A 22540-nucleotide genomic window follows, 5' to 3' on the forward strand; every position below is an offset into this window, starting at 1 on the left:
AAATTACAAGGCAATATTTCCTATAGGCAGACATTTCCCTAATTTCAGCAATATTTCAAGGTCTTCGCATTGGAATATTTCAAAATTTCAATTAAATATTTCAGAAAAATTTAGGAAATATCATGTGTTGTGTGGGTAGTTAATTTTAAAGGTTATGTTATATACAAATTACTGATGTACATAAGTTATTTTCTATTGCTTGTATATTTACTAATTATATTAGTAAATTTCAAAAAATAATTGAAACTTCAGTTAAAATGAAAAGTACTGATTGAATTAGTAAAATTTATACTGATTTAGATTTAGAGTATATACTCTTACTAACAAAATGGTAATCGCAACCAATCATTTCTCTCGGTGCAATTACTTGATTTCAAATAAATATTTATTTGAACCAAAAGTAAGTTTTATTTAAGTCAATTTTTATTTAAATCAAATAAATTTTTTTTCAGTGTTAAAAAAAAATTTCTGAAATTAAGATTATATTTTTGATAAAAAACATATATAGCAACAATGTTTTCTCTTTCCATATAAAAATTCATAGGTTATATACATAAAAAATATTATGTTGCAAAAGATTATTTACTTTGGTTCTTTGTGAACTGAAATTAATCCACTACCTACTTGAAAAGTGTGGGGGAGGGCTTATGCGAATGGAAAATTAAATTTAGTCGCGTCTACTGCGAACTAGAGTCTGCTCTTTCTGCGGTTTTCATTGTGTGTATATTTTTCCTGTTTACTTTTTTTTATTTATTTATTTTTTATTTTTTTGAAAGTAGAAAGCCCCGTTTCCCACATTTTTGTGAGCTCGACTTTTTCATAAAGTGTCTAGTTTCAAATGTTTTTTGTATATATATATATAGTAAAAATGTTGAGTCGCAATATCACCTCACATATACGAAATATACGATTTTTAAAAATGTATACGAGATTTTTAATTTATGACATTGCACAATCATATATAGAATTTTTTAATTTCAATTATATACTAGGTATAATATTTATTTTTTTTAAATCTTTTATAGCAAAAATTTCATTATTTGTAACAATGCGCGACTAAAATACAATGGCATTTAAAATTTATGAAATAAAAGACAGGAGTAGAGCAACAATATCGAAAAAAAAATAAACAACTTTTTTTATATTGATTATTTATTTATATTATTATTACTTTTTAAAATGGAAATTGATTAAAATTTTGTAAATATTATTATGTGAATAAAATTTCTTTTCCATATAATTAGTTGATTTGTGGAGGAATAAGGAATTAATTAAAAGCAAATAATCACTAAAATTCTGAGTAACGCGAATTAAAAATCTCGTAAAGATTTGAAAAAAAAAACCGAAATCGACTATAATTGAAATACCCCGAATGAATTTTATCGGTGCGCAAGCTGCTGTTATACATTGAATGTAATTAGCGAAATGTCTAATGACATTTTATTGGTTTCACACGATGTTCGAGATAATAGTTTTTAAATTCTATGGGGAAAAAACTATGTGATTGTGAAATTAGTTTTAATTAAATTTTTTTTTTCACATTCGCATGAAAATTTGATTGTATCTAAAAAAGAATTTTAATTGTGGTATGGAAAATTTTAATAATATTTCCGATTTTTATATGAAATTACGTCACATATAATTTGCGTCTAAGGAAGGTGAAAATAAAGGGAATATTAGGGTTTGTCAAGTCAGCTGAAAAGGATTAATTATATGAGGAAGTCTAGGATAATTCTAATGACGACGCGCGTCCTTAATGAAACAAGCAGCCGGTGTTCTATTTAATGTTTAATGAGATATCATTTGCGAGAGATCGTCTATTTGCCAAATTATATACAAAGTGGAAACAGTTTCATTGGCACACAATTTTCCTCAAATGCAAATTTATATACCACAAAATTTACTAACTTCCTATAGAAATTATAAAGATTATGTGCTAAACAAGAAAAATATTTTTTAAATATTTTATTAAATTTTTTTTCTATTAAAAAAAAATGGTTCTATCAAAAAAGAGGAAATTAATAAAACTACTTTATGAAAGTATAAAGTAATTGTGTAATAAAAAAAGGATATAAATATATAAGTAAAACTAAAGCATTGGGGCATAAAAAATTTCAAAAGAAGGGTGTCAAAAGTTTTGTAATATGAAACTTTGGCTTGATTCTATCAAGGATGAAGTACTGTGAACTTGGTTTTAAGCTCTCTTGTGCATTCATAAATGCTGATTTTCTCTTTGATGATAAGCTGTGTCAAATATCGTGTAATAAGATATTTTTTTTATCAAAAATGCAGTGTATATGAAAACTATAAATAAGGCTTATGGATAAATTTGTTTGATTCAAAGAAATAAAATCAATGCTTTTTGTTTCTTACTTAGAAACTATTTCCTTAATTAAAGAAAGAATTTTTGATTTTTACTTAGGACGCATGATTATGTTCTAAAAATCATTAGTCAAATTTACATTTTATCGAATTTTATTTGTTCTAATTAGTTTTGAGCCGAATTTTTATTTGTTCGAAATAGCATTTTGCATAATAATTTACATCAAAGCGATTTTCTATATTACAGAATTTTTATATAACCGAAAATTCACTTCACAGAATTTTTATTTCTTCGAATTTTTATTTGCTCGAATTTTCATTTAACATAATAATAGGCATTTTAAAGAATTTTTATTGGATAGAATTTCATTGAATAGAATTTTCATTCAGATGAATTTTCATTTGTTTGAATTATTATTTGATATAATTTCCATATAATCGATTTTTCATACTACATAGAATTTTTACTTAACCGAAAAATCATTTAATAGAATTTCTAATTGATAGAATTTTCATTTATCCGAATTTTCAAATGGCCAAACAAATAATCGACAGAAATATTTCAGCGCGATTTTTAAAATCAACCAATCAAAAATTATCCATAAAATTGTGATTGGTTAATTTTAAAAATCGCGCCGAAATCTTTCTGTCGATTATTTGTTCGGCCATTTGAAAATTCGGATAAATGAAAATTCTATCAATTAGAGATTCTATTAAATGATTTTTCGGTTAAGTAAAAATTCTATGTAGTATGAAAAATCAATTATATGGAAATTATATCAAAAAATAATTCGAACAAATGAAAATTCTATTCAATGAAATTCTACCCCATAAAAATTCTTTAAAATGCCTATTATGTTAAATGAAAATTCGAGCAAATAAAAATTATGACAAATAAAAATTCGAAGAAATAAAAATTCTGTGAAGTGAATTTTCGGTTATATAAAAATTCTGTAATATAGAAAATCGCTTTGATGTAAATTATTATGCAAAATGCTATTTCGAACAAATAAAAATTCGGCTCAAAACTAATTAGGACAAATAAAATTCGATAAAATGTAAATTATGACTAATGATTTTTAGAACATAATCATGCGTCCCTTTTACTTTTAAATTCCATTTTCTTTAGAATAATTCATTTTAAAAAATTTCTAAATAAAAATTAAGGGAAAAAGTTAATCAACTTACAATGAAATTTATACCAAATCTCCTCCAGAAGTAGCTCTGCAACAAACACCATTTCTTGAAGTAGCAAACACCTAGAAAAAAAAACAATTAACATACTTATTTTTCATAATAAAATATTTTGATAAAATTTAATAACTTCAAAATATCCGGAAAAATTATAAAAAAAAGAAGATGAAATTGAAAGAATTAAAAAAAAAAAGATGACAAATTGTTTTCAAAGTAATTTACGCAAGTACTTGCGATAATTAAACGTCCGATGGTTAATTTGATTAGCAAATACGCTATTTAAATAAAATTTAACTTCAGACATGATTTCAGGAACGAAATGCTATATATGCTATGGAGGCGATGCCTTGAGGCTCTATATAAAAGCAGTAAAACCATTTTATCTCGTTCTTGCTTTCTGCAAACCATCCTTTTCCATCCTCATCCGAGCACATCTTTCTTTACAAAAATTCTCTCTCGCTTACTCAACAAAATTCACGTCACTGCGAAAATTACACCGCGCGCACGAAACACGTTTTTCCCCAAACACGGAAAAAAGTCAAGTATCGCATCATTCTACGTTCGACAACTATATGTCTAGACTTGAACAAATTAGAAAAATGTCAATTTCTTATATTTTATGCGAATTATAATTTTTTATTTAGCTGTCGACAAAATATTTTCATTTATTATACAAAAAAAAAAAAAAACCAGAAGAAACCGAAAGATAAAAGAAATAATAAAATAAAGAAAAATATTGTCTATATTTTTTAATGCGAAAATCATTTTCTCTCGATAAATAGAAACTTTAATTAGTCTATTTGAATTTCATCGAACTTTCGTTTATCCCGAGGCTATTTTCCTGGTATAACTAAAGCATATTTTGAATATTGCATATATATGTAATTATTTATTGATCACATTCATATTCATGGAATATTAATTAACCGTTTGTTAATTAGTTTCTTTAACTGATTTTTAGAAACTTATAAAAGTCAATATTATTGAGAAAAATGCAAATTGCATTTTCCATTCTTTGAATACTTTATTCGTAATTATTAAAATTTTGCCATTGAATAATTATTAATTAACTATAATAATTAATATTTAATAATTAATTAATCTTACACAAAATTTGCACTAACTATGCTCCATAAAAAAATGATTAAATGCATATAAAAAATTTTACTCTGCAATTAAAGCAATGAAAGAAAATGCAGGAAAAATATATGAATCTAATGAAGAATGAACAAACAAAAAAAAAAAATTGTCACTCCATAATTTTTTCCTGTAATAATTCATTTTCCGTGGGTACAATTTTTTTTTACATACACGCACTCAATTCCAGTATATATATACATTGGGCTTTAGAATTATGACATTGTACATTGATTCATTGAAGTTGATAACCAACTGAAACAATGCTTTAATTAATAGTTTGTTAATTAAACTTTTTATAAAGTGCCTCTGGCTCCAGTTTAAAAAAATGAAAAGGAAAAAAATACACATTTTTATGAAACTCAATATTCGCTTTACAATTTAAAAAAAATATTTTTTTTTCCTAAATAAAAATTTTAAATACAAAAATTGAACAATCAAAAAAAAAATAATAATAATTCACGTAACCTTATTTTATAATTAAAATAAAAATGAAAAAATTTATAAAAAAATATTAATTATTTCGTATTCTTAAAGAATTATAACGAACGTTATAAATTTACCAAATAATTAATATGCAATTCGAAATTAAAAAATAATAAATTAATAAAAATTAAAATCTCCTTTTCCGTTTAAATCGAAATCCTGCGCGAGAGGGACTTTTAAATCAACATATCTTTAAAAACACATAAGAAATTTGTTGGAAATATAAATTTTTCCACTTCACGTGAACATTTGATTAAAGATTTTCTCTAGTGGTTTTCAGAAGATTGCTAACAAATTATATTTCTTAAGAATAAAAAAAAAATTGCAATCAATTTAAAAAAAAAATCCACATTCATTGAAGCTTATTTTATTTACAGTTCAATTCAAATATAAATTCTTTTCAAATGTGTTTTTTTTCCCTTGCCTCGAGCTGAGGGGGGGGAGGGGACATTGTCAGAGAGCAATATTCAAGCTCTATAAAGCCCGCGTAAAGTTTTCGAACGATGATATGAAAATGTAAATTGTGCATTTAGAAAAGCAGTGAATGCGCGCGAAAGTAGTCGAGCTATAAAAACGAAGCAGCGTGAATTATTATTTTGCCAGGATTGGAAAGCCTCACAGCTTTTTTTTTTGTTTTTTAAAAAAAAGAGCATCAGAGAAATCTTTGTTGGCCTCGGCTGAAAACCATTTTAACGGGGGATTTTTAGATATATCCTTTTTTTTTAATTCTATTTTTTTGCGGTCGTGGAACATTGTTGTAAATGTATATATGCGTACGTGATTGTATATAATATATATACATATAGTGAAAAGTGTGATTATCAATTGTTCGTGCCGGTGCGCGGAAAATGTTCGAAAAATTTAATTAACTAACACGTAGACACCGCAAGCCAATCGGAAAATGTTTGATTAACGCTAAATATTTGATTCACTGAAAAAAAATATCTCGTTTTCCATCAAACATACATAGCACAATTAAACTATTATTTAAAAATCATGTCTACTATTTTTCTAGTATTTTTTTTTTTTTTTATTTAATAAATTACAAAAATTCTCTAAATATTTTAATTAGTTAAAAATAACTAATTGATAATGTAATCTTGACAGATTTTTGGTTTCATCAATTAGTAAAAAATAAATAATTACAGTGAAAATCATGTATATCGGATTTCAAAGTATCGGAAAAAAATCCTATGTAAGCGGGAATCATTTAAAATTATAAAAAATTACCGACATAGAAATCTACCTTACCGACCGTTGGTAAAAAATTTTTTTTTAGAAATTCTTCAAAAAATTACCATCAGTCGGTAATGTAGATTTCTGTGTCGGTAATTTTTTGTTTTTATTTTAACATATAAAAATGTAATCTGATGGATTATTATCAATAAATTCCATAAATACGTGTATTTTTTATATATTTTTTCCTATTTAAACAATTGGCGCATAGTAGAGAATAAATTTGAATAAAAAATCCGATATATAGAAGAAAAAATTAACTCAGAGGGTCTAAAAATTGAACCGATGTAAGCGAGACTTTTTGCTAACGAATTAGTTATTTTTAATTAATTTAGAGTTTTATAATAAATAAAATAAAATAATAGTAAAAAATGGTAAAACTTAAATGAATAAAATAATTAATTATCATTTAAAGACAATAAATTTGATAACAATTAATATCAATTAATTTAACACTAATTAAATCCAAAGTTAACAAAATGAATTATTATCAAAGAGATTATATATTGAACTGCGGTCCCTTATTACTAACCTAATTATAATTGATTTTTCTAGTAAATTAAATTAATCACACTATATATTTAATTATAATTAATTATCATCTCATTCAATCGTTTTAAAGTATATATAATCTCGTCAATAACATGTTAGTTAAATGAACAATTTTTGAACATATTGCAAACGAGTGAGAAATTAATTAATGTGTATTGAAAAGTTTTAATTATCGGTTTGTTTTCATTTGAGTAAAATAATTTTCATTCTTTTGTTTTACAATCCAAAAGACACAATTGGATTACTGCGCGACCGAGTTTCGTATTCAGAGAAAGCTTCAATTTGGTTTTTACTTGCCACGTTTTTGTATATAAAGTTCAAAGAGGGAGAGAAAATGAGAGGGAGCGAGTAGGAAAAGAGAATAGTGTCCCGGAAGAAAGGGAGGAGAAAAACTGATTGTCAGATTGGCAATTAGTCCTTTTATCAGCAACTCTTGAAAGTGCAATTGCAGAATTCAATATAAAATTTCCAATCACATTTTTACATTTTCAGTATGAAAATTATGTTAATAATATAGACAAAGGAATAAATTAACAAGTTCTTTCAATGTCAGAGAATTAACTTTATATAAATGAAAAGTTAATTAATAAGAAAACAGAATTTCCTTAACTTGGATTCGGATGTTGTATAATAGATTTTTTTCCCCTATATATAGTGTTTACCTATCTAATTCCCAGGATGGAAACAAATTGTTAAAATGTCGTCAGAATGAGATCGACTTTTGTATACACCTATCAGTAAAATGGTTTTTGGATTTGCAGAGCAGCGTTTAATTGAATTGAGAGATCGGTCGAGATTGCGCGCCACAAATCAGCAAAGTCGATTTTCCTCTCGTACCCCCTCTAAAAGAAACGACAAGTCCGCAGAATAAATTCCACTTTTCATTAGTCGTTTTTGTATCCAGAACAGCCGGTGCTTGACATTTCGAAAATATATTTTTCTGGGTCACCTTCATTTTCAATATCTCTTTCTCTCTTTTGGAAAAAAAAATAATATATCAATTTCAAAAATATTTAAAGTTAAAAAAATTGATTTACTTTTTAATTTCATAAAAAAAAATATTAGGAAAAAAAATATACCAAAAAACGCTATATGAACTATTTATAGTTCTAAAAACGGATGTAGAGGATGTTTTTCTTTTTTTTTTGCTGAGAATATTCCGGTCATCGAGCTTGAATGTAAAATTTCGCAATGTCCAGAAAGTATCGACGATATTGAACTAGGCTTTAATGTTGGCTATATGGGGGACTTTTATCCTGGTCCGGAAACGCAGGTCTCCTACCTATTATCGTAATTTTCCAACTCGGGGAAATCTGGACCAGGAAACCAGTTTTCCCTCCGCACTTCCTTCCCCAAAAAAGGAATATCGTCTCTCTCGCAAAGCGGGTGCAATGCACTTGGATTGTGGCCAAATAGACTCGATGGAATAAAAAGTATATTATGGAAACGATAACCGTAATTAAGTCTAAGATCTTTTTCGAAAATCTTATTATGGTACCGAGAGTTGCTTGCGTTTTCTAACAATGGAAAAGAAAAAAAAAACCCCTTTCCATTCTTGGCGAAATGCACCAGAATTTATTAAAAATTGTTTCATTTCTATTTCAATTCTTATGATTTATTTATATTCAAGTCCTTTTTAAATATTCATTGTTTGGAAACAACTTGATATTTTTATATAAACATAATAGGAAAACAAAATTGAGGACTAAAATTGAATATTAAAATCAATTTAAACGAAAATATTCAAATAAATTGAAAAAGTTTTTTTAATCTCATGTGAATCTTCAATAAGGGGCTATCCATAAATTACGTAACAGCTTTTAGGGGTTGAAGAGAGGGAAAGTTTTATAAAAATGTTACAATCTGTTACTATCGAAAGAAGAATGATTCGAAATTACGTATCTTTTTCACAAATTATAACAAATTATCTAGCAAAATTAATAGGGGGACTAATGTTGATAAATATACGAAAAGAGAAATAGATATAAAATTCCAACAAAAAAAATGTCTCACATAATTAATATGCTTCCTATAGAATCGCATGATTATCCCATAAAAATTAGATATTATCAAATATCTAATTGGAAAAATAAAAAATCGTCTGCAAAATAATTATATCTATTGAAATTCTTTAAAATAAAATTTCCAACTAATGATTTTTATGTGCATAATCATGCGCCCTACTTTCTATAATGTTTTATTGTTAACATAAATAGAAAATGGAAATTTCTATTCTATTTTCTATTCTACATATATACAATTCTATCTCAATTTCCGGAATATATCGTGATTTTATTATAGGTATAATGGTTAATTCCAGCAGGTTTGCTGGAAGCAGAGTATAATCTCTTAATTAGTAAATCGAGGCAATAAAGGCAAATGAAGACGCTGCTTCTGTTGCAAGGGATTCGACAATTTGAACTTAAAGCGATAAGGTAAAATTATAGCAATTAGCACCACGTTAGAATGGCATTAAAACCCTATATCTCTCTCTCTCTCTCTCTCTCTCTCTCTCTCTCTCTCTCTCTCTCTCTCTCCAGGGGAAAATCCTTGAGGATTCAAAATATCGATTACACGTTTCTGTAAATAAACGAAATTACAGAAAAAAATCTCCACACTGTCCTAAAAAAATATAACAATTCATCACCTCTATATATATTTTTGTTTAAAGAAATAATCAATTTATTTCACACAAATTTCCTACAAACCCTAATTCATTTCACGTTCTTTGTTTAGAAAGTTACCTGACTGACTTAAGTTTATAATCCGCTGAAATTCGCGACTCGCTCGTCGTCATCGTTAACGTGAGTTGATAATCTTGTGAGGTCGTACACGGAGCTCGTAAAACTTAATCAGTTGCTAAGAGTAGCTAGATACCCTCAAGATGCGCGTGCTTTATCTCTAGTTTCGTCAATCCTATTTAGTTATACCCACAACATGTATTTTCATCCCTAAACTACTATACTTATACGTGTGTTGCTCTATTGTCCTTATATTATATGCGGAAAATTTACATTTAAGAAATTATCTTACTTTACTTAAAATTTTGTTTTTAGTATAAAAAATTTTCTATTTTTATCTACTGTAATTAATAGCTTAATATTAATCTAAATTTTATAAAATTATCAATTACTATAATATATTGTATTCGAAACAAATATTTTCAGCAACATGTTTCATATGTGCTGATTTTGGTATTAATTTAACCGCACGCTAAACGCAAATTTTACATATTATGTACAATTCAATAATTTTATCTCTGAATTCTATTATTTCATCCCCAATTTCAATATATTACATAAATTATAATTATACCTAAATAATAAACAAAACTAACGATTTTTAATAAATTTGTTCTTTTTAATTTTCCTGGATCAGTGTGATTAATTATAATTTCTGTTTATCATTATAAATTACTAATTCCTTGTTTAAGCTCGTCTAGGGGCAATAGCAATTCGGTGTAAGTCCTTTAGCATACGATAAATGCAAACTCATGTGCTGACTATGACACATATATATATATACACAATGAGCCTCATGTTTGTAGGCATATATTGACCCACACTTAGTCGCAATCTAAGGATATTGTAGTACCATCATTTTCGAGATGCATTTAAAAGACAATTTAACCGCAATTCAAGACTAACCTTCATTCAATGCATGTTAAACTGTCGTTAACGTTTTATAGAATTGATAGTTATAGAATGGTCCTATTTCAATAGATAAGAGAGAAACTAAATAACGATCGTTGTTTTTGGAAATGTGCCAAGGTTATACAGATTTTAAAACAATTGCGTCTTATTCTTTAAAACGGAAAAATTTCTATATAAGATAAAATATAGTGTTTCAATAAGATATTTTCAATATGGAATAAAAGAATATTTTAAACTTTACAATAAAACAATTTTTTATGCCAAACATTTAAATTTTATATTTGACTTCAAAAAACATTATTTTTTGGGTTAGTCCACTGACTTTCGTCTAATAGTGGTTGCGACCAAATTTTTAAAAAATCTAGTTTTAATATATGTGAAACGCGATGATTCCCTGAGTTCATTAACCCTAATATTATGGTAAAAATTTTATTCCCTTTAAAAATATTAAATATCAAAAGTAGGAGGTTTACAATGTGATTTTGTAACCTTAAATTTCTCAATTTTTTTAAAAACGCTATTATTAAAAAACTATTAAAAATTAGATGTTGGAACTCACCAAAAACATAAATCACTTTATTCTGCACAGAGGAACGAAAGAATTATTGCAAAAATTTATTATTTTTGGATGATATACGATTTTGAAAAAAAATTTTATTTAAATATTCTCAAGATTTTTATTTACTTATAACTTTTTTGTCGGTGCTCCGAAAAAATTGAGGTTTTGCACAAAGATTTTTTATAATATTCTTTACCTTCTATTAAAATCTTACGAAGATGTTTTGCTTCGTTTTGGAGATATTAATTTTCAAAATTTTTTATTTAAAAAGGTTAATATTAAGGTGTTACGATGCCTTTTAGGGAGCTTATTTCAGAATTTTTTTTTATTATAAAATAAAATATTATCATACCAAATCTTTTTACTTCGTTTTATTCTAATCATGAATTTTTTTGATATAAACATTAATATTAAATATAAATAACAATGTTTAGTAAAAAATAATCGATTATAATTTTTTTCAACACTTCATAAGGAGAATAAAACGTTGTAAAAAGATTTGGTGTAATTACATTTTATTTTATAATAAAAATAAATTCTGAAATAAGCTCCTAAAAAAAGGCCTAAACACCAGACTACCGCCTTAACCTTTAAGCTGCGGGATTGGTCGATATATCGACCACTCAAGAAACACAACATATTTAATGTTTCTAGACAAAATTCAATTTTGAATTTTGAAAAACTAACATCAGATTCGTAATCAGCGACCCCGAAAACCCCCGAGTACCAATTTTTAGCCGGATTCGGTTTTTTTTATTGCACATTTTTTTGATTGCGGGGGTGGTCGATATATCGACCAGCAATCAGGTCGGGGACTCTACCTGATATATCCAGTTAATTTATGTATAAATTTTGGATTTTATGACAGGTCAATTTGTACTAAAATTTTCCCGCAGCTAAAAGGTTAAAAGACTTGAAGTTAACTGACCAATTTCAAATCGCTACATTTTAATATATTTTTATAAAAAATGGAGCAGTTTGAATTTGGTTAGTTAACTTTAAGTCTTTTAATTAACCTTTTTAAATAAAAAATTTTGAAAATTAATAACTCCAAAACGAAACAAAAACACCTTCGTGAGATTTTAATAGAAAGTAAAGAATATTATAAAAAATCTTTGTGCAAAACCTCCATTTTTTTGGAGCACCGACAAAAAAGTTATAAGTAAATAAAAATCTTGAGAATATTTAAATAAAATTTTTTTTCAAAATCGTATATCATCCAAAAATAATAAATTTTTGCAATAATTCTTTCGTTCCTCTGTGCAGAATAAAGTGATTTATGTTTTTGGTGAGTTCCAACATCTAATTTTTAATAGTTTTTTAATAATAGCGTTTTTAAAAAAATTGAAAAATTTAAGGTTACAAAATCACATTGTGAACCACCTACTTTTGATATTTAATATTTTTAAAGGGAATAAAATTTTTACCATAATATTATGGTTAATGAACTCAGGGAATCATCGAATTTCACATATATTAAAACTAGATTTTTTAAAAATTTGGTCGCAATCACTATTAGACGAAAGTCAGTGGACTAACCCTTTTAAAAAAATTTTGTTGACTTATAAATTCTGAATTGAGAAAAAAAATTTAATCTTCGCAAATAAAGATTTAATGTAAAACAACCAAAATTGCGCGGTTCTTTTTATATTTTTAAAGTTTTGTGATAAAATGTTAATGTCTCCATTACTGGTTGTAAAAAAACACGACTTTTAAAGAGACGATATAACGTTATTTCCTCTATATATGTATATACACACACAATGACAGTACAATGTTATCGCAAACTAATGAAAAGTTGTATCGATGTTACATACAGGATGTAAAGCTAAAATTCCCATTTAACGTGCGCGAAAGAATCCTCAGAATATATCATATTACAAAAAAAAACTCTTTTTAAAGGAATCCATTAGGAAGAAGGCATAAAAATTCTCAAATTTAATGTGTATATCGCGAAGTGTTGTAAAAATTTAAAATTGCCACGTAAAATATCATTATGTATGTATACTTGAAATTAGCCTCTTTTTTGTTAAGGTTAAATTTTACTTTAGGTGCACTTTTTTAATTTTACCAGGAAAAAAAAGCAAACAAGCTCCAACTAAAGCTTAGTTCAAATTTTTTAAATTGAATATGTCAGAGCCAGATTCTCAATATATAATAATTGTTTTAAATTGTAACAGATCCGATCAAATAAAAATAAAATCGAAAAATTTTCAATTATAAATTTAATGAGATATTGATTAATTAAAGTATATTAGCAACTTGTATAACGCAATTAAAATCTGTTAAATAATTAATAATTTCTGTATTTAAAACTCAATAATTATTTAAAATATGCAAATAAATATTTGCGAAATTCAGATTTAGAGAGTGGCTAGAATTATATATTGAAACACATTTTTTTTTTGGTTTATTTCCAAGAAAAACGACCCAAGTAGAAATGTACCACTGGCATAGTACTGACCCAACACTGCCAGTCAGTATAACGGTACTGACTGCCGTACTGGGCCAGTAGTGGACCAACCCTGGCTGGTAACGCTGTCCAGTACTGATTTTGTCCCGCTCACCAGTACTAACGTAGTACTAGAATAATACTGGCATAATACTGGCAAAGTACTCATCCGGACTTAAAATCTCACTTTTTTACAAAATGCTAAAACACGCTTTCCAATGCAAATTTCATCCTTATTAGCTTATTACTCCCATTTTTACCACGAACAGGTAATGTGAAGCCAATAATAGTTAATGTTATTTAGAATATATAAAATATTATTAACAATAAATAATTAAAATAATAATTATCATTTATATTAATTAAATTATTTTATTTTTAATAAATTATTTTACAAAAAATAATTTGTGTTGTAAATTTTTTTATTTTTTTAAATTCTTAATATTTAATTTTTTTTACTTTGCACTTATACATAATTTAATAATTATTTAATAATTGATATTACACATGAACAAATATTGTACTTATAACACTTAAAACTAAGAACGAAAAATCTCGCACGCATGGGGGATCGAACCCTAAACCCTTGGAACGCAAGTCAGATACGCATACCGCACAGCCGCGCTGGCTTGAAGTGCTGACTTGAAGTAGTTCACCTAATACAAAAGTTTTGATTTCAAAGTTTGTATTATCTATTGATCACGAAAATAAAATGAATTCATTCTTAAATTTTTTAAACTCACAAAATTTTTTCAATTTTTACAAAGATTTAATGAAATAAAACTGGATATCAATTTCAGTTAAATATTTTTAATAAATTATTTTTACCGTAAATAATATTAAAACAGACAAAAATGATTGATGAATTACATAATTAAAAATAAGTTAATAAAAGACGACTGTAAAATATGAATGGTGAAAAATTTTTTTAATTTAATATTTAATTATTAATAATATTTAAAAATTACAGTGAAAAAATTACATTTGCTTTATTTTTAAAACTATTAGAAAAAAATTCTCAACTTATTGTTATTGTATGCATGATAAATAACTTAATGCACATATTTCAATGAGTACTAAAATAACTAAAAAACATAAATATATTTTATATAGGTATATAATAATACATTACAATTACATCCAAAATTTTGAGGGAAAGTATTCGAAGGAAATTAATATACATTTTTTTAAATAAAAAATCATCGTTTTCTATCTATTGGAATAATTTAAAGACTTTTTCATTTAATGTTTTTTATCACCGACATAGTACTGATTCGGTGTGAATGACAGTGTACTGCCAGTACTGGTTTTAATATTTTTTTACCTCCGACATAGTACTGATTCGGTGTATTAGTCAGTACACTGCCAGTACTGAAAGTCAATACCGACATCCAGTATTGGATCAGTACCATGCCGGTGTTTAATTACGGCGAGCTACGGATATTTCTACTTGGGGAGCGTTATTAACGAATAATAATTTTTGTGCAAATATGCAAAGAATTTTTAGAAATACCATTGATTTAGTATTCAGGATCACTATATATAGCCAAAAATTTGCTTCTCGCTTGATGTATCCAAGCAGCAGCTGTTCTCGGTTGAGTCGACGAAAACGATCGCTCGTAAAACGCCTCGTCCTTTTCCACTCGGGTAGACAACCCCTCCGAGCGGTTCTTGGACCGTCGAACACACATATCAAGTAAAACTAAATAGAATGTCAGACTGCAAATGACGGTGGATTATGATCGCAAAAGATCCTTTTGACATGAACGAATTGATCGTAAAAACCACACAAACGATAGCCGAAAATTCCTCATCTCAAATGACATCCAATTTTATCTTTATATCACATAAATACGCCAAAGGCGCTCACTTCGAGCGTGTATAAGTGTGCGGTCAAGAAAATAGCTTTTTACACAGAGCTCTTGCAAAGTCAATTGGAAAATTGCGTGCGACTTTATATAGAAAAAAAGCCATTTATTACACAGCTTTTGAAAAGTTTATTCTTTGAGAAAAACTCATTTATTCTTCAAGAAGCTCATTTATTCTTTGACAAAACTTTTGTTAGTTCAAAGAAGAAGAAAAAAACTTTTGTTTTATTAAAGAATAATAAGATTCGATCGGAATAAATATTTTATTTAAGATGTAAAAAAGTTTAAAATATAAACATTTTGTTTAATCTACGATGCGGTAATTAATTATTATTACTAATGGTATAATGTAGACAAACTTTCTATCTACTGTTAATTAGCCCGAATTTTATAAACCGAAATTAAAAATAGTTATTTTCGAAATAAATCGTTAACACTTAGTAAAATAAAGTATCCTATTATTATAAATTGTATTCCATACCTGATATATACGATCTTCATCCTGAAGCTACCCTCCGATATAATGCACCAAAACAACGTAAATACAAACACTCGCGTAATTTCACAAAAATTTAAATTAAAAAAACAGAATTTTCCACTATTTAACGATTTTAAAATACTCAAAACACTCTCGAAATAAAAGTTGCAATAAAGAAATACTTGACGTGATTTTATCAAACGATCGCGGTTTTAAAAATATTCGAACACTCCCGAAACAAAATAGAAACCGAATTTTAAAAATATATAGTTAAACGATCGCGAATGTTATGAAATTTGAACACTTGCGAAAAACCTGAAAACCGAAAAAATTAAAATTATTGTTTTTTAACGTTTGGATAATATACTTGAATTTTGAAAAATTAGCAAACAAATAAAAATAAATGAACACGTTTAAACAGGTAGAATCACAAATTGCAAGTAGTGATGAATTTTACACTGGTATTAATTTTTCTTGAAACAGTTTTACTATTTTGAAACACAGCCCCCTTTAACCAAACATCTTGTGAATTCATGCAGAAATATGACATTAAAATTATGTAAATTAATACTGCCGAATTGAAGTAATGACAGTCATAATGGCTGTGATTTTGTACTACGTGCACCCATCATCTAATAAAGACTGAACTTCTTTATTTACAAACATCATAACTGTTATTATTAAAAATCTGCAATATTATTTTTCTGTTTTTACTCCACCCATTTCTACCTGAATTTACAAGACCTTGTAGATTTAAATAATCCAAGTCTCAGTGTTTCAAAATTTTGGAAAATATATATGCTAACACTCTCGAAGCAAATTTTATTAAATATTGAATTTATAAAATTAGCCCTTCAATAAAAATAAATGAACACGTTTAAACAATCCGAATCACGAATTACAAATGCGTACAATTTTGTACCGTCTACACGCAACTATCATCTGCTAACGACTGGATGTCCTTATTTACAAACAGCATGACTATTATTAAAAATCGGCAATATTATTTTCCAGTTTTCTGTTTTGACCCCAACCATTTTTACCTGAATTAACAAAACCTTTCAGATTTAAATAATCTAAGTGTCAGTATTTCAAAATTTTTGAAAATATATCCAACACTCCCAAAAGCAAATATTTTTAAATACTGAATTTATAAATCTAGCACTTCAATAAAAATAAATGAACACGTTTAAACAATCCAAATCACGAATTACAAATGCGTACAATTTTGTACCGTTTACACGCAACTATCATCTGCTAACGACTGGATGTCCTTATTTACGACTATTATTAAAAATCTGCAATATTATTTTCTAGTTTTCTTTCACCCCAACCATTTTTACATGAATTAACAAAACCTTTCAGATTTAAATAATCCAAGTGTCAGTATTTCAAAATTTTTGAAAATATATCCAACACTCCCAAAAGCAAATATTTTTAAATACTGAATTTATAAAGCTAGCACTTCAATAAAAATAAAATGAACACGTTTAAACAATTCGAATCACGAATTACAACTTCAACCGCAAAAATATATCATAAATAATTGAATCTTACTGTTATATTAAACCCAAATAATAAGCCTCTAATTAGATCTCATAAATTCGTCATTTTTGATTCATCCAATTAGAAGTAACAAAAAATAAATTTTTTTTTATCCAAAGGATTAAAATAAAACTTTCATCTCAAGTAACAATGCTTAATTACAATTCTCCAGAGAGTATGTAATTAAATCTACTTTTTCTGCACAAAAAAAAGTAATAATAAAGAATACTCTTACCTTTATACATATCTCCAGTGATGAAATTATTTCCAATATTTTTTCTTGAATTAATTGGAAGAAGAATTTTGAACGTAGCGAACATATTATATAGTTAGGTAAAGGGTAAAAACCGCTGAGAAAAATACCTACTTGTCGCTCGTTAATTTCTCTTTGTTCAGCAAGTAAATCGAAATCTCTTGAATCGAAGTGCAATCTTGTAGAATCTTCATGGCAAGGAGGAAAAGTCATTGTTCCCGAAGGCGAAGAGGCTGAATTTTCTATTTAAAAGACGCTTCTGCTGATCCTGAAAAGGGAAAAGGAAAGTCTTGAAAGAAAGTGAAAAAGTGTAAAAGAACGAAAATAAAATGTAGAGAGAAAGGGAGATAGAAAAAAAAGAAGTTGAATGCACCTTATCCAAGGTGATAGATGCTTCCCTGGGCAAGGCGATAAAAACACCTAGAAAACTCATTTTCCCCACCATATCCTCAATTCTCTGTTTATTTTCTTTTAGTAAAATCAGATTTTCTGTTCGACGGTTAACCAGCCTTCTTTCTCTCCTTTTTCTTTTTTTTTTATTATATCGCACCGCTTATTGAAATTTTCACCTTACTTTATACCAATTGATAAAGGACGGTTTATGGATATTGAAATTTAATTTTATACTTTTTTTTACAAATATTTTTCCAATTTTCTATAAAATTTGTTATTTTTTAAAATGAAATTTAAAAATTTTAAATTAAATGAAAATAAGTGTATTTTAAAAATTAGAAACTATATTTTTTTTTATGAAAAGAAACCTCATAAATATATTTTAGCATATAAAGAAGACTCATAGAAATAAAATTCTACGATTACGATTTTCAATGTCTCGAAAATCTGTCTTTCAAATCGTATCAAAAGAAAATGTTGAGAAGTAGAAAAAGAGAACCAAAGAAACTTTTTGCCTCTCAGAGAAATACTGACTTTTCTAATATGAGAAAAAGAAAATGAATCCAGATGAAGTTTTCGACTGGAAGTCATCTGACTCTAATGTCTTCGTACACAGTGGAAAAATAGAAAGGAAAATTAAAAAAAAATCCTTTTTATCTGAATAAATGAGATTAAAATCTTTTTAGAAATTTATATTTAAAAAATGCATTAAAAGTTGAAAATAACAAAAATCTTTTGAAATAAAGTTTTTTAGTTTTAGAAAAAAGAACATATAGTTGCTGTGTCAACATTGAAAGAGAAAAGTTTATCGAAAGGAAAGTGATGAAGCAGAGACATTGAGCGTATATATATATATATGGGATCGTAAAACTTTTCGAGTTCTTTTCTTAGAGACTAATATCTCGTAAGAACACGAGCAAGAAATAAAAAAAAAGAAGTATAACTCTTGATAGAGTAAGAAACAACATAATATACCCATAGCCACATAGAACTTTGATTAAAAAATTCAAAATTTTAATTAAAACAAATTTGCTGTAACTTTAATAAATTATCACAGAATAAAAATTTTAATTTTATAAATTACGAAAAGACTCTCGTAAAAATGTATTTTATGTGAATGTAAATAAAAATGTTTATTTGATTTTTTTTATAAGCTCAACAATTTCGCGAAAGACAAGTTGATTCAGTAAATGAGCGATAAAAATAATCCTCACGTAAAAAATGAAATAAATGACCAAATCTAGAGCAAGGGTAATATCTGAATTTTTTTTTTTTAGTTTTAATCCTATACCAGTTGCCCCGTCGTAATCTTGAATAATTTAACACTCTATTAACACAAAATGTGTGTATGTGTATGAGTCTCAGCAGTAATTAAATTAAGTATATATATTTGTACTCTGATAAAAAAAATATTTATTTGTATTTCTAAAGATTTCTAAAAATTTTGTTATAAGAATTTTCTAAGATGGAAATTATTATCAAGATAGAAAAAATCATCGATTGGAAAAAGTAAATCGATTTTTTATAATTCAACTTTTTTGCCACGCACAGTAAATAATTGTTTATTCACCAGTTATGAAGCATACACAAGTTTTTCTTTGTAATTAATATTAATATACTAGACAGTTTTCATCAATATTAATACATAATCAAATGAGATTATATTATATAGTTCTGATATAAAGCAAAGGATTTGTAATATAACATCGTCAGTAATTGTTTAGAAGTGGATTAGAAAAATAAACAAGTGAATGTTATTAGAATCAGTGAATTGTGAAATTAATTTTCTGTATCATAAATCGGAAATTTTTTTAAAACTGAATAAAAATTAAACTATATACTCTCTTCATCTGAATTGGGGATTAATTTACTTAATTAAATATATGACTGGATCATGGAGTCTGAAGATTACAAATTTAAAACGCCATTACAAAATTTTTATGCCGGTCAAAGTATTCTAATTACAGGTATTTATAATTTATTCCTAAGTTTAGCAGATTTTTAGTTCATTAACAACTTTTTCTATTTTACTAAAAGGAGGAACAGGATTTTTGGGAAAACTGCTTATAGAAAAATTGTTAAGATGTTGTCCAGAAATGACATCTATTTATGTAATCATAAGACGAAAAGGAGATCAAGATATTCATAAGAGAATACAGCATCTTTTAGAATCACCGGTAAAATTAAATTATGTTTAAATTATTTAAACATACCTAAAATATACTAAAAATATTTCAACCACTTCGTATAAGACATAAATATATATGTACAAATAAAAATTCATCAACTATATTTGAATCAATATTTTTTAGATTTACGATCAATTAAAATGCGAATATCCAAAATTTTTCGAGAAGATTATCCCAATCGAAGGAGATAGTAATTTACCAAATTTTGGAATATCTCCCGAGAATAGAAATATTTTATTAAAAAATGTTTCAATAGTCTTTCATGGAGCAGCTAATGTGAAATTTAATGAAAAACTCGGAAAAATGATCCTCGCCAATGTTTTTGGAACTAAAGAATTGATAAATATTTGTCAATCTATGAAGAACTTAAAGGTCAGTTCTCTCTTTTTCATGTATTAACATAAAAAAAAATTATCTCATTTAATTATACAAAAGGTTTTCATGTACATATCTACATTTTCCACACAAACAATAAGAACGGAAGTTGATGAAAAATGTTACGATTCATCAATAACAGGTAAAATATTTTAATTTTAACAATTTTGAAAAAAATTAAGAATTTCTATTTACATTATTTTAGGCGACAGAATTTTAAAAATAGCCGAAATTCTTAATGCAGAAGAATTAGATAATCTTGAGAATAAATTGAGGAATGATCATCATAATAATTACAGTTTTACAAAATCAATTGCAGAACAATTAATTCATCAACATGCAAAAGAACTTCCTTCTGGAATATTTAGACCAGCAATGGGTCAGATGGATTTTAATTATACTTTTAATTTGAATTACTTTTTATTTAGTTTACTAACGGGTTTGCTAATTTTTACAAAACAGTGTCATCAACCTATAATAGTCCTCTCGAAGGATGGACTGACAGTTTTTATGGACCTAATGCCTTCATTGCAGGCGGATTAGTTGGAGTATTAAGAACAATGCATTGTGACACATCAAAGAAAATGGAAATAATTCCTGCAGATTTTACAATAAATGCTCTTATTGCATGTGCTTGGGATGTTGCTCTGAACAAGTAAATCTTTTAGCAATTAAAATAAATATTAAATATAAACGTTTGAAATTAATTATCTTTTAATATTTATACTGTCAAAGAGCCTTTAATCATTACGATTTTACTTAAAAATCAGAAACTGAAAAAATAATTCTTATTCCTTTTTCAGGACTAAAGAAGATGAACCTTTCGTTTATAATTATATTTCCAGTCGAGAAAATTTAATTACTTTCGAAAAATTTTACAACCTGACTTACAAATACCAAGTTGCTCCTTTAAAGAGTATTTGGTGTTATAATATACTGTTATTAAAAAATTACTACGTTTATTATATTTTAGAAATAATTTTACAAACTCTACCTGCAATTATCATCGATGCATATTTAAGTATAATAGGAAAAAGAACTTGGTAAATTAGAAAATTTTAAATATGATATCGTCAATTTAAAAAATTGTTAACAAATTCAAAAAAAAATAAAGAGAGAAAATCATTATTTTTCAGGGCAATCAGAATGAACAAGAAACTAAACACTACAATGAAATTGGTTTCTGTTTGGACATTAAACGAATGGAAGAGTAGCAATGAAAATACAAAAAATCTTTGGAAAAGAATATCTCATGATGATCAGAAATTATTTCCATTTTCAATGGATGATATTGACTGGGATGACTATGTTAAAAAATACATGATTGGTATAAGAATTTATTTGCTAAATGATCCTCTGACTACAGTTCCTGCTGCTGAGAAACGTAGAATGAAGTGCGATTCTTTCATTTATTTAATTTAATTATTTGGAAATGAATAGTTCTAATTTTTTCTAAATTTAATTCAGCATCTAATTTGTAATTAATAATATTTTGTATTTTTCCTACAGGTTTTTAATGTTCCAAGCAGGGCTAAAGTATTCTTTAATAATTCTTCTAATTTGGATTTTCTACACAATTTTTAAAAAATTAAACTTTTAAATATTTTTTTTATACCAAAGAACTAATTAAATTCAATTAAACACTGTTTCCCTATAATGTAATTCTTTTACAAAAACTGTTTTTTGAAATAATAAACAATAATCTAATAACCAGAAGTTAGTCAGTAAATTGTTTATAAAATGCTAATTATTGTCATGCATAGTGATTAATTTTTTATTAACCGATTGCAACACGCGCACAAGTTTTTCAACTTTGTTAATATTTTCAATCATTGATTTTTAAGGCAT

General features: G+C 26.5%; 1 protein-coding gene and 1 long non-coding RNA gene across 2 annotated transcripts; one reads left to right on the plus strand and one right to left on the minus strand.

Moving 5' to 3' along the window:
- Positions 1–3510: 3510 nt before the first annotated feature.
- LOC127284674 (uncharacterized) lies at positions 3511–18013 on the minus strand. Its single transcript, XR_007843514.1, has 3 exons — positions 17718–18013; positions 15941–16252; positions 3511–3581 (listed from the first exon to the last, which is right to left on the minus strand). It is a non-coding gene; the product is annotated as an uncharacterized LOC127284674 (long non-coding RNA).
- A 1804-nt stretch (positions 18014–19817) lies between these two features.
- On the plus strand, positions 19818–22408 carry LOC127284658 (fatty acyl-CoA reductase wat-like). The gene is made up of 9 exons (XM_051310214.1): positions 19818–20095; positions 20166–20305; positions 20441–20689; positions 20753–20834; positions 20898–21071; positions 21155–21347; positions 21496–21735; positions 21829–22086; positions 22202–22408. The coding sequence occupies exons 1-9, from the start codon at positions 20023–20025 to the stop codon at positions 22290–22292; spliced, it is 1500 nt and encodes a 499-aa protein (XP_051166171.1). The 5' UTR covers positions 19818–20022; the 3' UTR covers positions 22293–22408.
- The last annotated feature ends 132 nt before the right edge of the window (positions 22409–22540 follow it).

This window comes from Leptopilina boulardi, unplaced genomic scaffold (genome assembly GCF_019393585.1).
Source record: "Leptopilina boulardi isolate dan_hultmark-lab unplaced genomic scaffold, ZJU_Lbou_2.1 LbouV2_325, whole genome shotgun sequence".
Classification (NCBI taxonomy): Eukaryota; Metazoa; Arthropoda; class Insecta; order Hymenoptera; family Figitidae; genus Leptopilina; species Leptopilina boulardi.

Coding starts and splice junctions, on each gene's coding strand:
- LOC127284658 (XM_051310214.1), top strand. CDS start 20,023: ATGGAGTCTGAAGATTACAAATTTAAAACGCCATTACAAAATTTTTAT. Junction 21,348..21,495: donor TGGGATGTTGCTCTGAACAA/GTAAATCTTTTA, acceptor TTCCTTTTTCAG/GACTAAAGAAGATGAACCTT. Junction 21,736..21,828: donor ATAATAGGAAAAAGAACTTG/GTAAATTAGAAA, acceptor ATTATTTTTCAG/GGCAATCAGAATGAACAAGA.